The sequence below is a fragment of the Podarcis pityusensis genome (genome assembly GCF_964106645.2).
Source record: "Podarcis pityusensis genome assembly, chromosome: 9".
Lineage (NCBI taxonomy): Eukaryota > Metazoa > Chordata > Lepidosauria > Squamata > Lacertidae > Podarcis > Podarcis pityusensis.
In genome coordinates, this window is record NC_138034.1 from 6,149,033 (window position 1) to 6,164,834 (window position 15,802).

The following is a 15,802-nucleotide window of genomic DNA, read 5'->3' on the forward strand; positions in this document are numbered from 1 at the left end:
TTTGGGAAGGCAGGGCAGGGCAGGCTTGGGAGGGTTGCTGTGGTTGGCACAGCACCCAGCTGGGTTGCTGAAAACCCCAAGGCTTCACCTCCCACTTCCAGAAGCCGAGATCCGTGAAAGAGACGGGAGCTAGAACAGGGCCCTGCCATCCTCCGGCCTCGCTGCCCACACAGGTCCATTTCCTCCCCCAGGAACAGAGTCAGGACTCGGAAGCGAAAGTCACCAGGAGCCCCCAGGGAGAGCAGGAGAGCCTGAGGCGGCAGCATCAGCTGGTGACCGAGCAGGTAGGCGTTACTTCTGTCATCGCCCCTCCTCACCTTTGCCTCTTCCTCCCTGACTCACCATGCTCTTCACGGCTCTTTGGAGAGCCAAGGAGGAGGGAAATGTCATCCTGGGAGCGTTCACAAGGTGTGTGTTTGTGTGTGTACTGATGCTCAAGAGCCTCTTTTGACTCATCTGCCCACCACTTCCTGCTCTGAAGTATGAGCATGAGTCCACTTGGTGCTATATTCATTGTTTTGTTTAGTCGTTTAGTCGTGTCCGACTCTTCGTGACCCCATGGACCAGAGCACGCCAGGCACTCCTGTCTTCCACTGCCTCCCGCAGCTTGGTCAAACTCATGCTGGTAGCTTCGAGAACACTGTCCAACCATCTCGTCCTCTGTCGTCCCCTTCTCCTTGTGCCCTCCATCTTTCCCAACATCAGGGTCTTTTCCAGGGAGTCTTTTCTTCTCATGAGGTGGCCAAAGTACTGGAGCCTCTGCTTCACGATCTGTCCATCCAGTGAGCACTCAGGGCTGATTTCCTTCAGAATGGAGAGGTTTGATCTTCTTGCAGTCCATGGGACTTTCAAGAGTCTCCTCCAACACCATAATTCAAAAGCATCCATTCTTCAGCGATCAGCCTTCTTTGTGGTCCAGCTCTCACTTCCATACATCATATATCCATAGGGTCATAGAATTGTAGAGTTGCAAGGGACCCCAATGGTCATCTAGCCTGACCCTCAGCTAAATATATGGTTTTGAACGACACTTGCTTTCATTTTGGAACCCAGAGCAGCCTTTGCCTGCCTGACATCCTCTAACTGATGGGCATCGTAGTTCAAAGTGTGTTGAAGGCACCAGGTTGGGAAAGCTTGCTAGAAAGCTGCCCTGATATCGAATCACACTTTTGGTTCATCTGGCCCAGGACTGGCCACGCTGAGCGACAGCGGCTGTCTTGACTTTAAGGCGGGGGGAGGCGCTTCCTAGCCCTGTGTGGGGATACCAAGGATCGAACCCAGGCCCTCATGCTCTGCAACCTCTGGTCTCCATCTGGAGCAGGGCTGTTAGTTATCCGTTTAGAGCAGTGAAGTCGGGTCATCATCAAAATTCAAAAATTCAAATATCTTTAATACGGTCAATGACCAGGAAGCAATTTATAAAATATGACATTAAGAGTAGTATTGTGCTACAAGTAACAGTAAAAATATGGCCAATTCACAGAATTGGTGCTTATATTTATGACCAGGTTTCGAGTTTTAAGTTTTTAAAATTTTATTCAGGAGTCGCTACTGTTTGTTATCATTCCTTCGATGTTTACAGTTTGAACTCCTTTGTAGACATCATTGCTCGTCTTATTCTTGTTGCAATGTAACAGTACTTTGCCACGGACCTGTTAATTTCAGGCTCTTTGTCAGCTAGGAGGTGTCTGATATAGGTGTCGTCTGTACTACGAGGTATTTTCCTCAGAATCGGTTTGATCAGCTCTTTTCTTGAGTCTCGATATAATGGGCAGTATAAGATGACATGCCCAATGGTTTCGATTTCATTGCTGTTACAGGGGCATAATCTTTGTTCGATCGGTATTTTATTGTATCTTCCCTCTAGAAGAGCTGAAGGGAGAGCGTTAAAGCGGGCCCTGGAAAATGCCCATCGGTGTTTAGCGTTGTCTAGAACTTTGAGATAGTTTGCTAGATGGGGCCTTTGGGAATTGTATAGAAGTTTATAGGTTATCGGAAGTTGGTTAAAGTCATTTTGGGTTTCAATGTCCCTGAGTCTTTCTTTGATTATGTTCTTGGCCCTTCCCCTTTCTAAACTTAATAAATACTCTGGGGAGAGACCATATGTGGCCAGTTTTCTGAGAATGCCCTTCAACCAGCTAGATTGGAATTTGTCAAGAAGCATCAGGGAAAGTAGTCCAACCGGCGAGTTGTTAAGTCTTAGCCAAGTGCATAAAGTTCTTATCCATACTTTGGCTTTAATGCTGTATAAGCCCGTTTCCAGTCGTAAGGCGGCGTTTGGGACGCATTTAGGTGTTTGCAGGAGTGATCTAAGGAAACCTGATTGTATCTTCTCATATGGGTCTAGATTAGAGAGGGAGACGAGTGGTGCGCCGTATAGGATTTGTGCTGTTGGTTTTGCAATGAATAGTTTAATTGTAGCAGGAATGAAATTTCCTCCCGTTGTACGATGGAATCTTAGGATTGCTGTTGTACTTTTTTGTGCTGTAAAGGAGCTGTAGTTTATGTGGGCAGTCTTCTTCCTTGATGCTTGGAATATCACTCCTAGATATTTAAAGCATGTCACTTGTTCAATCTCCTGATTGTCTAAAGTCCATCTGTATGTTTTCCTTTTGTTAGAGAAAACCATGATTTTTGTTTTTTGGTAGTTCACTGCTAGTTTCTCTTCTCTACAATATTGGGATAAGCTGTTAAGAGCTCTTTTGAGGCCCATCTGAGTCTGGGACAATATAACCGCGTCATCTGCATAGAGTAGGATAGGCAGTTTTTTGTCTGCTAATTTTGGGGCGTGTGTATCCGCTCCTTCTAGGTGGTCTATTAGGGAGTTTATATAGATGTTGAACAAAAAGGGGGCCAAAATGCATCCTTGTTTAACTCCCTTTGTTGTTCTAATGAAATTAGAGAGTTGGCCTTCTTGGCTGCATCTTATGCGAAGTCGTGTGTTATTGTACAGTTTGTATATTAGTAGCAGCAGACGTCGGTCTATGGATGATTTGTTGAGTTTGTCCCAGAGTCGAGTTCTTGGGATGGAGTCAAAGGCTGCTTTAAAATCTACAAATGCTGCGAATAGGTGGTGATTGTGATGCGACGTGTATTTCTCAGCTAGGTGCTGTAAGATCAGGCAGTGATCCATTGTGGATCTCCCTTGTCTAAATCCTGCCTGTGCATCATCAAGAATCTTCGCTCTTTCTATCCATTCGCACAGTTTCTCGCTGAGGTGTTTGGCGTATAGTTTACTTATTATATTCAGGAGGCTTATAGGTCTATAGTTGGAGGGGTCGTCCCTCGAGCCTTTTTTGTAAATGGGAATAATGATGGAAGTCCCCCAGTCGTATGGGATCTGTGCAGTTCTATCTATATATGTGAACAGAGAGGCTAGCAAGGGGGCCCACCAGTTCGCATTGGTTTTAAATAGTTCCGCTGGTATACAGTCAATTCCGGGGGCTTTCCCGTTCTTTAGTTGGTCAATCAGCAGATGAGTCTCTGTTAATGAGACTGCTGGCCATGGCTGTATCTGATCATCCGGTATGTCTAATGCATAGGACTCATCGCTAGATTCCTTGTAAAGATTATGGAAGTGCGTTTCCCAGGCTTTCATTGATATGCAGCAGGATAGTTGTGATAGGCCCCTATCCGGCTGTACAGCTACGATTCTCCAGAATAATGATGGGTTACTTGATTTAGAGGCCTCTATCAGTTGCTGCCATAATAACTTAATTGCGTATCTTTTCTTTTGTGTCAGAAGTTTTTTGTAACTTCTTTTGGCTTCAAGCATCTTTTGTCTGTTGTCCTCTGTTGGATTATCCTTATGGCAGATGAAGGAGTGGATCAATGATTTCTTGGAGGTTATACACTCATGATCGAACCACTCCCTGGAAGTTTTCCGACAGTGGGGAGGCTTGGAATTCGGTTTTACAACAAACTCTTGAATTTTTTGTATAAGCATTTCGTATGTTGTCATCATGTTCGGGGCGCTCTCCTCTATTTCTAAGCACCCTTCCATAATTGCTTTTGAGAGACGGTAGCTCTCCTCAGTTTTATACCAGTTAGATATCCACTCGCTCACTTGTCCGTTCCATCTGATTTTCTTGAGGCCTGTTCCGGGTGTTAGATCTGGTTGATATCTGTGTTGTGGTTTGGGCAGATCAAAGGGTAAATCACACACGAGGGATAAAGGTAGATGATCACTTTCAGCTCTTGCTGTAATGGTAAATTTTGATATCCTAGGGATCAGGTCCTGGGAAACAATGCAATAATCTATCGTTGACAGTTTGTGTCCTGACCAATATGTGTATTGACCAGGATAATCTCCTTGTATAGCCCCATTCAGTAAATGTAGATTCTGTCTGTAGGCCATGTGTGCTAAATGTAGTCCTCCAATGTTGCATGTCTTATCGTAGGATGATCTTATCATTAGGGGTGGGATAGTTTCCATTTCTGGAGGCCATTGGTGAAAATGTGCATATAGGGCATTGTCGTTAGGGCCCACTCTTGCGTTTAGGTCACCAGCTAGTAATATCATGGCTGACGGGTGTTGTCTCCTCCATTGCACCACGTGGGCTTCCACTTCTTTCCATAGTTGTTCTACTTGTGCCTGCCGACGACATGTAGGTAAGTATAAGTTTATGCATAGCAGTTTGCTTTGTCCGAAATCTAAAACTGCTGCTACAGACCATTCATCATTGGAGGGTAATTGGATAATATTAGCTTGTATCTGCGTTGAGAACAGTAGGGCTAAGCCTCCTTTGGGTCTGCCCCCTCTTTGGCTAGGTGTTGCTCTTTTAATACACGAGTGGTAATTATCCAGGTAGAGCTCGTCTATCGACCAGGTTTCCTGGATGAACAGGATGTCAAATTTAGTGAGGAAGTCCATTAGATTGGGATCTTTGCTTTTGGCTCCCCACCCTGCGATGTTCCACGTACAGGTGGTCAGCTTGTGATTTTTGGTTGTCAGACATCTCAAGGGACAATCAAGCTTAGGTTTATAGCCGATTTGGGATTTATCATTCATTATGTCCGTTTTGGGGTGTGTAGTGGGACATTTTGGCACGGTGTGAACTTGGACACATTTTAGTGTCCCAGAGGGGCGTTCTTTCCCCGTGACCTTATTTCAGTCCGTGTGGATGGTGTCTAGGGCTCCTAGGTTGTCCACAAAGATTGAACCGTTCTTGCCTGGTGGTATCGCTATTTCAGCTTGATGTGTTATTGTTTTCTTTGTTATAGGTGGTTCCGTAGGTCCGAGTTCCTCTGGCGATAGGAATAGCCTTAGTATCCACTCACTGTTGGATAGAGGTTTTGTGGTATAGGTTGCATAGTTAAATTCCCTGGTGACGGGTGTGGCTAGGAGTGTAATAGTTTTCCTTATGGATGCTAATCTTTCAATTAGTGTGTCCTGAGCTTTATGTATTTGTTCAATAGTTGCTATGAAGCGGTTTTCCTTCTCTATGTTGCAGCTTTCATCTGGTACGTGATTTGGGGATAGGGTTTTTGGTCTTTTAGCCAGCTGGTTTGGGGCTTTGTCTGCCTCTAGTTGAAGCATCTTACAGTTCTCGTCCGTCATAGACATTGTCGGCTTTGTTATTATCTTATCAGTCTTGATTGTTTCGATGAGAGGAGTGGGAGTACCGGACACTTCGAATAGGCAAGTCACCTGCAATCCAACCCTTTGTAGCTTGTCCTTATTGTCTGAAACTAGTTTGGTTGTGTGCCAGTCTCTGAATGTTACCACAACTCTATTTAGGTCCTTGTCTGATGGCAGAAATTTAACATTAATGATGTTTTCTGCTGGGACGAACCCTCTAACGGCTAATTCAGTTTTCTTGAGAATATAAATTCTCTGTTGTGCTGGAGAAAGGAGATCTTTGTGCATGTATACAGGTAGGATGATGAGTTTTTGTTTGTTTAGAATTAGATTTCTGCGAGAGTATGTTGTTTTAGGAGTAGTTTCTTGCTTAGGGGTCGGGTTTTCTCTTGATTTTCCCACGGTTCCATTCGGGAGCGCTAGTTGCTCTGTTGAATTATGAAGCCTAGCCTTATGGAGTTCCTCTGTTGAATTGAAAAGCCCAGCCTTATGGAGGTTTTTATTTGGGCTTGGGCTTCGGCTTTTATCAAGGGGTGGCAGGGCTAGGTTAGCTGGGTTCGTTGGATTTGAATTTTCTAATAGCTTAAATAGTCTTGTGAGGTTCATTTTCTTTGTTCGAGATGGGAGCTTTGTCTTCCTTCCCATTTTTACGTTCTTGGGCTTCTTCTCTTTATTCCTGGGGCACTTCCCCTTTAAGAGGGGTTTCTTAGGGTCAATTAAGTTTCCCTTCTGGTTTGCTTTGATCCTAGATGTTTTCCTTTTTTCCACATTATGTCGGGTTTTATTTTCCTTACTGGTGTTATCGTTTGGTGTGCTAGAGAGAATTTTATATGAATGCAAGTTGTCTATTCTCCTAGTTATTTCAGTCAAAGTGGTAAGTAGGCCCAAGCATTCTGAGAGGAAGTCTTTGATGTGTCCCAGATCTCTTGCCTATCTGCAACTTCTGTTAAATGAACTTCTGTTCATTTAACAGATCATTATATAGCCCTGTTAGTATGTAGGGGAGGGATTCCAAGTCCAGATATTGGGCTCTTGTGTCCTCCGGGTCCCCATTCGTCACAGTGTGAAACCCTGTCTTCTCCCCGGGCCCTGGTCCCTGGGAGGGCTCATCTGTCTTAATTACTGGGTTTTCCTCTTGTGACTCTTGTTCCTGCTCCCTGGCCACGTGATGCTGTGGAGCACTCTTCCGACAAATTCAGCAGGCATTCTCCCTTTTGACTTCCAGGCGTCTCTTGAAGACTTCCTTCAGCTGACAAGCCTACGTCTGTCCTTGAGTAGCCAGACATTTCAATTATTGTGTTGCACTGCTTTTAATGGGTGTGTGTGTGTGTTTATACAGTATTGCTGGCATTTTATGAGAAGGCACCAAATCAGTGCTTGTATAAGCAATCAAACAAACCAACAGACTTGGGGAAGGGCAAAAGGGTCTGCCTGGCTAGTAGAAGGTGCTGAACTTATTTCCCTCTGCTACCTCCTGGCAGGGTTGGGAGAGACTCTTTGCCTGAAACTCTGGAGAGCCTCTGCCAGCCTGTGTAGATAATAATAATAATAATAATAATAATAATAATAATATTGCCACTCTGGGCGGCTTCCAACAAATGATTAAAAATACATTAAAATACAAGCTAGATGGACCCGTGGTCTGACTCAAACACCTTCCAGTGTTGCTCAACCAAGCACAGCAGGGCAAGCAAGGCACAGGAACAGATTTAAAAGGGGCATCAGGCCTCAAAGGCCAGAGTCCAAAATTACCCAGCTGCAGCACAGCACCATAAAGGTTAGGCATCCAACTGTCAAGGTGGTGTGAAATTCTACCCTCCGCTGCATTGGCTTAAGTGCATACAGCAAAATGAATGTTTGAGCTGGCATGGGGCCAGGTGACGTGACATTGCACAGGCTCCAGGAATGCCCCTGGCAGGTTAAACTTTTCATCAGAGGAAACTTTGTTCCTGCACCAACAAAAGGAATCCTCTCCATGTGACTGACCTGGGGGCTCCTCCAGAAATACAGTTATGTAGCACCAATCCTGATTTGTTTGCAAAAAGGGTACAAGGTAGCTAGACTCTGCCTGGTCTTTACTGAGCATTCATTCTGATTTCTTTGTGTGGCAGTTATGTGAAAATGAGCCTGTGTCCTGAGCTGCTTGTGGGGCGTTTATTACACACGTTCCTGTTCGTAATCTGTTCACCCCACACTTTTCAATGTGTTTCCACTGTCACTTTCCAAACCACAAAGAAGTCTGTGTTGTTGCTGCTGTTTTTTCTTCTTCACAAAGTGAATTTGTTGTACTAGGGGCAGCAGAACAATTTTAATCAGCTTTAAAATTGCATACATAAAGTTGATTCATTTATTATGTTTATATTCATCTTTCTTCCAAGGAGCTCAGGGTGGCGTATGTGGCTGTGCCCACCTCCTCATTCAAGCCCCACTGCAGCCCTGTGAGGCTGGTTAGGCTCAGAGTGGGTGGCTGGCCCAAGGTCACACCCAGTGAGCTTCCTGGCTGAGACAGGATTTGAACCCTGGCCCTAGCCTGACACACTCACCACTATGCCACATGGGCTCTCAGTTTTAGCATGAGCTTAATTCGCTCCTGCAAAACAGCCCAGAATCACCCAAAATATGTAATGCAAATTAGCAATGTTACTGTTTAGGGGGCTCTCCTGTTTTTGGGTGGGTGGGAGTATTCTGCAACATGTTATTGATGGTGCATCAGAAGTGGGTTTATACCGCACCGTCCACGCAGCGTTCTGCTTTATGTGTTGCTCTGTGATGCTTCCCCAGCTGTTGCCAGGAAACTTGGAATATACCATGGCACAGCTCAAATATTGCATCTAACCCAGATTACCAAATTTTTCATAGCTGCTTTTGGGAATCCCTGCTGGCTAAGCTTAACCTTGCATCTGTTTTCTGCCCTTCTGACAGCTGAAGGAGCTTTTCAGGCAGCAGCAGGCAGGATACAAGAAGCATCCCGGAGGACCAAAGGAAGAAAGTTCAGTGGCACCTCTGAAGTCGCAAAGGATGCTGGTAAAAGTCTTCCCTCTCTCCCTCCCTCCCTGGTGGGTTTCTTGTGGAGTAACACTGCAGTTGGGTGTTGAGAGTGACAGGAGTCCCAAAATTCCCCACATTTGTCAGAGGAAGGGTGGGGAGAAAGAAAGAGATGAGGTTGGGGGCAGCCCTATATGGTGTCCTCCAGACATTACATAAGAACCTAAGGAGAGACCTGCTGGAAGATAGGAAGATTCAGAACAGAGAAAAGCAAGTCCGTCTTCACGCAGTGCAGAGTTAAACTGTGGAACTCACTCCTGCAGGAGGCAGGGATGGCTTTAGAAAAGGTTTGGACAAATTCATGGAGGAGGAGAAGGCTCCTGGTTCCTGGCCAGGATGGCCCTGGTCTGCCTTCACAATCAGAGGGAGCAATGCTTCTGAATGCCAGTTGCTGGAAACTGCAGGAGGAGAGAGGACTGCTCTTGTGCTTGTGTGCTCCCCACTGGGGTATCTGGTTGGCCACCATGAGAACAGGATGCTGGACTGAATGAGCCCTTGGCCTAATCCAGCCCGCTGCTTCCCATCCCAGCTGTAACACAATGAGCATCAGAAAAGGAATTGGCTTTCTGTGGTTCAACAACGTGCCCAAACCCTGCAAAACCCTTTTATTTGGGGGGAAGATGTTAGAATTCCTGCTCCATGGTTGCAGTCATGGGATTTTTGTCTATCACATGACGGTGCATGTTTTGACTCCACAGAGTGGGAAGTGACGGAGGCAGGATATTTGTGTTACTGTGTTCCGTGAAGTGGGACTATTGTCCTTTGTTCTCTCTCTTTGCTGTCTGATGCTAGAGAGAGAGAGGGAGCCATGTTGCAGTGTTCCGTGTGTGTTTATATGTAAATAAAGTAGATTAGCCAAAATGCTGAGTTGCTAAGGTCTGTCACGCATGAGCTGCGAAGACTCTGCGGATCCCTAAGTGTGCCGGTGTCAGTTGGCATTGGTCGCTGTGATGTTCGGGCTGAAGAAAGCTTTTGAAGCTCCTGAACGAAAGACCAGGAAGGAGAGAACATGCCAGTTGGGCATGTGTCTCTGCCAAGGTCCTACTCGAGTGTAGGCTGAACTCCTGACAGAAATGACTTGCCCCAGCACTGTATGGGGGGGGGGCACTTATTCTTTAAGGGCAATGGAAGCATCATTACATCACTCCCTCTGCCCCACTATTTTTAGAGCAGTGGAGAAGATACAGAAGGACCCTCCATCCAAATGTGCCTTTCCAGGGGAAACCCTTAAGTGTTGAAGGCAGGTGTGGACTATTGGCAAAACCTATTGGTGTTTCGCAACTTTCTGACTAGTTGCAGGACCTTAGCCAGACCTAGCAGAGTAAACGCAGAATCCACGGAAGCAATTGGCAACTTGGCTGCAGACAGGATAGACGAAGCAGGAGCCAGGAACTTGTAGTTAGGTGTTTATTATATACAGTGGACTATTTACAGGAACAGAACATGGATCTTTTGCTAGCTCTCTCTGACACGACTCACAACTTCTACACTGATACACAGAACTCTGAACCTCTGAACTAATACATTCCAATTAGTAGGCCATTACATAATTATCACTCCTTTGAGAGAGCTTGACCAATCAGGGAGCTGTCTCCATGTCTCTGTTATCACCAGGCAGACTTACTCCTTCAGATTGCCTTCTGGCTGTCTGCCAAACCTTAATTGACTCTGTGTGAGTAGCTGCACGTACACAGTTTCCCAACACGGACAACCTAAGCCTCGCGGACAGCTTGTAACCCTTGGATGCCCTCTGTGCGCCCAACCCACCAAACCTTCATGATCCTGCCACCATCACAATGGGAAACAGAGTAGCTGGCTGGAAGTGGGAACCCAACCCCAGAGCACAGAGCCTAGTGTGTGGTTCCTACACCTCTCTGGGTGCATGATGTCCGTGGTCGGGTTTCAGGGCATGGTGCCCTCTGGAATTTCAAGGATTTCTATAGCCTCTTCTTTGTGCTTCCTGCAGACTGTCGCCAAACCCATCAGGCTTCCTGAGGAAGGTCAGGCAGAACTTCAGGGTGTTCCTGGCACCAGTGAAGAAGCCCAGAGTCTACAGCAGCAGCTGAGAGAGAAAACGGAAATAGTAAGGAAGACTGATGGGGGTGGCAGGAAAATGCCAGGGGTTCCTCCTGCTCACTCAGGGGCAGGCCAGCCTGCTTCACCGCCTGAGGCAAAACATGGAGGTGTTGCCCTGGGTGCACACCTTGTGCACCACCTGCCCCCCACTGCTGCCTGCGCTAAAGCCTTGCTTCCCAGGGTCCTGAGGCTGTGGCCTCCAGTTCCCGGTGAGATCTCTCAAGGCCTCTGTGTGATCCCACAGGGCTCTCGAGAGATTTCTCCTTACCTCTGCTCACCGCAGAGCAGCTGCCTCAGTCCACCAAGTGGACGGGCCGGCACTGCTCCTGCCACCCATTCAGAGAGGCCACTTGACAAGTCCACCTTCCCGATCTGATGAAGCCGGCGTTTGGAAGGTCCAGGTCACATAAAAGGAAGTTCCCCAAGAATTCTATGGTGGATGCCACGACTGCTAAACATGATGTATGGTGCAGATGTGGCAGTCCCTCCCCTATAATTCATTTCTCCCTTCCAGATCACCTCCATGGCCTCTGAGATCCAAGCTCTGAAGCAGAAGAATGAAGCCTTAATGAAAGGTAGGAGGGATGATGATGATGATGATAGGCACCTGGTTGTCCACTCTGAGGATGCTGCTGGACTCGGTAGGCCTTTGGCCTGCTGTAAGGTGTTAAGAGCACCTGCTTGGCATGCAGAAGGTGCCAGGCTCAGTCCCCGGCATCACCAGGTAGGACTGGGAAAGATTCCCCGGGTAGTGTAGACAAAACCCACTTTGACAGAATCCTCTTTTTTCCTTCCACATTATTTAAGAAGAAGGATTTAATCACTTTTTTGCCACAGCAACTCAAAGCGACTTACAGTATGTTAAGCAAAAAACACATACAGTGGTACCTCGGGTTACAGACGCTTCAGGTTACATATGCTTCAGGTTACAGGACTCCGCTAACCCAGAAATAGTACCTCGGGTTAAGAACTTTGCTTCAGGATGAGAACAGAAATCGTGGCGGCGCGGCGGCAGCAGGAGGCCCCATGAGCTAAAGTGGTGCTTCAGGTTAAGAACAGTTTCAGGTTAAGAACGGACCTCCGGAACGAATTAAGTACTTAACCCAAGGTACCACTGTACATCCATTGAAAGCAGCACATATCTTTTTGAAACACCTACATCAAAAAACACATGCAAGAAGGCCATAGATAGTTATAAAGCTAAAGGCCTGACCAAAAAGGAATGTTTTCTGAAGATATATAAGGAAGGGTCAAGATGAGCCTCCCTGGGGAGAGTTTCCCATTCTTGGGAGGCCAACTCAGAAAAGGCCCTGTTCTTGTGTGGCTGCCCATGAAGGGTGGCTCATGCAGAGAAAAAGGCTTCAAATGACAATTGCAGGACCCAGGTCAGTTCCTATGGAGGGAGGCGGTCCTTGTAGTATTGTGGTCCTGAGCTGCCAAAGGCTCTGTGGGTGAAAACCAGCTCTCTGAACTGAGCCCAGAAAAGAATCTACAGGAGCGTCAGGCAGAATTAGTGCAATGCGCTCAGACCTTCCGCTCCCAGTCAATAATCTGGCTGCTGAATTTTTACACCAGCTTCAGCTCCTGAACTGTTTTCAAAAAGAGGTATGTACAGCGCATTGCAGTAATCTAATCTGCAGTGGCATAGCTAATTTATTATATTTGAGACTGTAAGCATTGTTTTTGTGTTACTGGTTCTTATGTTTCTGCTTGTTTACTATAAGCAAGGCTCACCAGCCCTTTTTGGACCGGTGGGCATTCTTAGGCGCCGGGTTCTGCCCAACTTTTTTGGGAGGGCCAGTGCATGTGCGTGGCATCACACAGCGGGAGGAGGCAGTGAGGCCAGATGGGGCCCATCGCAGCTGAAGGGAGGCCCAACGGTGTCTGTTGCAGCCTTGAGAAGGCCCAGTGATGCGCCCAGGAAGGCCTGGTGGGGCCTGGCCCCCTCCTTGATTTTTTTGGGGGGCCCTCGGCCCACCCTAGATGGTGCCCCTGGTTGAGAAACTGCCATGGGTGCCCGTCACAAAATGGCTACTGTGAGGGCATGGTGCAACACAAAATGGCTACCACATCTGAAAGAGCGGAAGAAGAGAGGCAGGGCAGGAATGGCCCCGTCAATGGAAACGAGAACAGAAGAGAAAGAGGAAACTGTCCCACATCTATTACAGATCTTTGAGGGGAGCTTTACTGAGGACTTCCACAAGTACCTTAGGACATACTGCAGGGAGTGGGGCTGTGTTGGAGACCCCTGGCATAAGCTTTAATGGAGAGAGAGAGAGTTTATGCTGAAATAAATCTATTAGTCTTTAAGGGGCCACCACACACCATGGTTGCATTTTCTTGCAAGGACTTCTTAGACTTTGGAGCAGCTGAGGTTGAACCATTGGTAGTTTTCCACCAATGCTTAAATGTTATCGAAGAACTTAAAAACCTAAGAAGAACTTAGCTGCTGGATCAGACCAAAGGGAACCCATCTGGACCAGCATCTTGTTCTCACTGTGGCCAACCAGATGTGCCTTACAGTTTTATATAGGTATTAAAAAACCCCAACTGTATTATTTGCTGCCCTGGAATCTTTTGGAGCTGAAAGTAGGGGAGATAATATTTCTTTACTAAATCTCTGCTCCTGTTTCTCCACTCCCCAAACAGCCAAACTGAGGTTCCAGCAACAAATCCAAGAGATCTGCAGACTTTCGAAGCAAGGACCAGAAAGGAGCAGGGCTGAGTGTTTGGTTCCCCAGCTCTCCGCTAACCCGGACCAGGAGGTGCAAAGCGCTCATGGATACAACAGCCCTGTGCCTTCGCCCCAAAGGAACGAACTCACATCCTCCATTTGCGGCAGAGAGAACTGGCCTGCGGCTGCACAGGACGCTCAGCTCCACTCTGGTGCTGAAGAAGAGCAAAGCCGTGTCTCTTCTGACGCGTGTGTCGCACATTTGTCAGCCACAAGCTCTGCTGCCCATGGAAATCTCCTCTCGGCACGGCCTCTCCCCTCGCCCCCGGGGTCCTCCAGCCCCACTGTGCCTTCTGTAATGCTGTCGTTGCCCCCCATGACTTCCCACCAAGAAGGCCAGGGCCACCTGGAGGGCGAAGGGACCTTGCCCAGCCCCCAGAGCTCAGCTCTTTTGTCCCCGAGGCCATTTGGGTCCCCAAGACCATGGTCCCCCTTTAAATTCAGAGGGAGCCCCGAACCTTCAGAGGACTGAACTGAAGGAGAGCTGGAGAAACTCTGCCATATTTGAACATTAGGAAATTCAATGGGAAGATCACTTAGATCAGGGGCAGGCAACCTAAGGCCTGTGGGCCGGATGAGGCCCAATCACCTTCTCAATCTGGCCCCCAGCAGTGTGTTTTTACATGAGTAGAATGTGTCCTTTTATTTAAAATGCACCTCTGGGTTATTTGTGGGGCCTGCCTGGTGTTTTTACATGAGTAGAATGTGTCCTTTTATTTAAAATGCATCTCTGGGTTATTTGTGGGGTCTGCCTGGTGTTTTTACATGAGTAGAGTGTGTGCTTTTATTTAATATAGTATAGAAATAGAAATACTTTATTGTCACTGTACCACTTGTTTACAGTAAGATTAAACGAGCCCCTCCACAATCTCTCAGTCCTTGTTACAGACTGTGTGTTGTCGTACGACCACCAACCCTGAACATCAGCTGCAATGTTGCTGTTTTCCTTTCAGCAGCCTCACGGACCATGGGTAGAAACTGTTCTTTAACCTGTTGGTGCAGCTTATAATGATTCTATATTTCCTGCCCGAGAGCAGGAGATTGAAAAGGTGCTGGCCAGGGTGTGAGTTGTCCCTGAGAATGTTCCTTGCTCTTCTGAGGCAATGGTCTCCTGCGATGACATCTAGCAGACTCAGGGGACAGCCCATGATATCGTGTGCTGTCTTCACCACCCTCTGTAGGGACTTTATAGCTCTCAAACCAGCATACCACATCGTAATGCAGTATGAGAGAACTGTATTACGGTGCATCTCTGGGTTATTTGTGGGGCATGGGAATTATTTCATTATTATTTTTTCAAAATATAGTCCAGCCCACCACATGGTCTGAGGGACGGTGGAGCAGTCCATGGCTGAAAAAAGTTGCTGACCCCTGGCTTAGATCATCTGGGGAGAGTCTCTTTGCAGTACTGTGCCTGCAGGGTGTCACAGGGCGGTGACTCCCAAAATGGGCTTTTCTGCTGTCGTCCTTCCACCATGAAGCAGCACCCATCTTGCTGAGACACCCCTTCTTCTCCCCCAGGCTCTTCTGGAGCATAAGGCCAGTTTTTATCTGTAGAAATTCCCTGAATTCTTGTTTCTGCATGCTTTCATACTACTTTTTTTACTGGTTTTGTGTGGTATTTTTGTAGGACTTGTCTTATTTTTGTGGTTAAATTGTTTTTCATATTGTGTTATGATCTTGCAACCTGCCCCGGAATCATCCCAAATTGTGGGCCTACAAAGGTCATTTTATGCAGGGCGGAGGAGAAGTTTGAACCCTCCCAATCTGCCCTTTCCACTTGGCTTTGCTGGAGCCCTGCACTGCAGAATTTGAGGCTGCATTTCAGTTTGACCCTCGTTTCACAAAGTGTGAATTGGTCAGGTTCACCTCTAAGTTATATAACCTTTAGGAGACATCTGAAGGCAGCCCTGTACAGGGAAGCTTTTTGAGGTTTCATGTTTTACTATGTTTTTATATCTATGCTGGAAGCCACCCAGAATGGCTGGGGCAACCCAGTCAGATGTGCGTAGTACAAATAATAAATAATGATTATTAAATGTAGACTGTATGGGCACTCTCTTGCACAGGCTCCTGTTTCTGCCTTTGAGCCATCCTCTTGGATCTTAGCTGGCTTTATAGAAGATACGCAGACACTGATTATATCCCCCCCCCCCTTTGGGTTATCTGACATGATCATGACATGTCCAAATGGCCCAAGGGGGAAGCTCAGGATCCCTCCCACCTGCTGAAATCTTTCCAGTCACCACCATATAGAGAAGAACACACACACCTAGCTCAGCGGCAGCAGGGCAAAAGCTTGTCTCCTGGCAGGCAAAGGGCAAGAACTTTGTGGCAAAGCAGACTGAGCCAGTGAGCTGCAGGGG

General features: G+C 47.0%; 1 protein-coding gene and 1 long non-coding RNA gene across 9 annotated transcripts in view; one reads left to right on the top strand and one right to left on the bottom strand.

Annotated features, from left to right (window-relative positions):
• LOC308484764 (uncharacterized protein) overlaps positions 1–15,492 on the top strand; it is a 48,352-nt gene extending 32,860 nt beyond the window's left edge. For 5 of the 8 annotated variants that reach the window (XM_081019886.1, XM_081019892.1, XM_081019889.1 and 2 more), the window contains 5 exons: positions 192–284; positions 8,504–8,605; positions 10,593–10,709; positions 11,217–11,277; positions 13,352–15,492. In XM_081019886.1, coding sequence (XP_080876012.1) covers positions 192–284; positions 8,504–8,605; positions 10,593–10,709; positions 11,217–11,277; positions 13,352–13,908 — 930 coding nt within the window. In that variant the 3' untranslated portion in view covers positions 13,909–15,492. The remainder of the gene's footprint in view (positions 1–191; positions 285–8,503; positions 8,606–10,592; positions 10,710–11,216; positions 11,278–13,351) is intronic. The other 3 variants (XR_013990108.1, XM_081019891.1, XM_081019890.1) reach the window with 3 other exon arrangements.
• Positions 10,020–13,333, bottom strand: LOC308485008. Its single transcript, XR_013990292.1, has 2 exons — positions 12,437–13,333; positions 10,020–10,688 (listed from the first exon to the last, which is right to left on the bottom strand). It is a non-coding gene; the product is annotated as an uncharacterized lncRNA (long non-coding RNA).
• Positions 15,493–15,802: the final 310 nt, after the last annotated feature.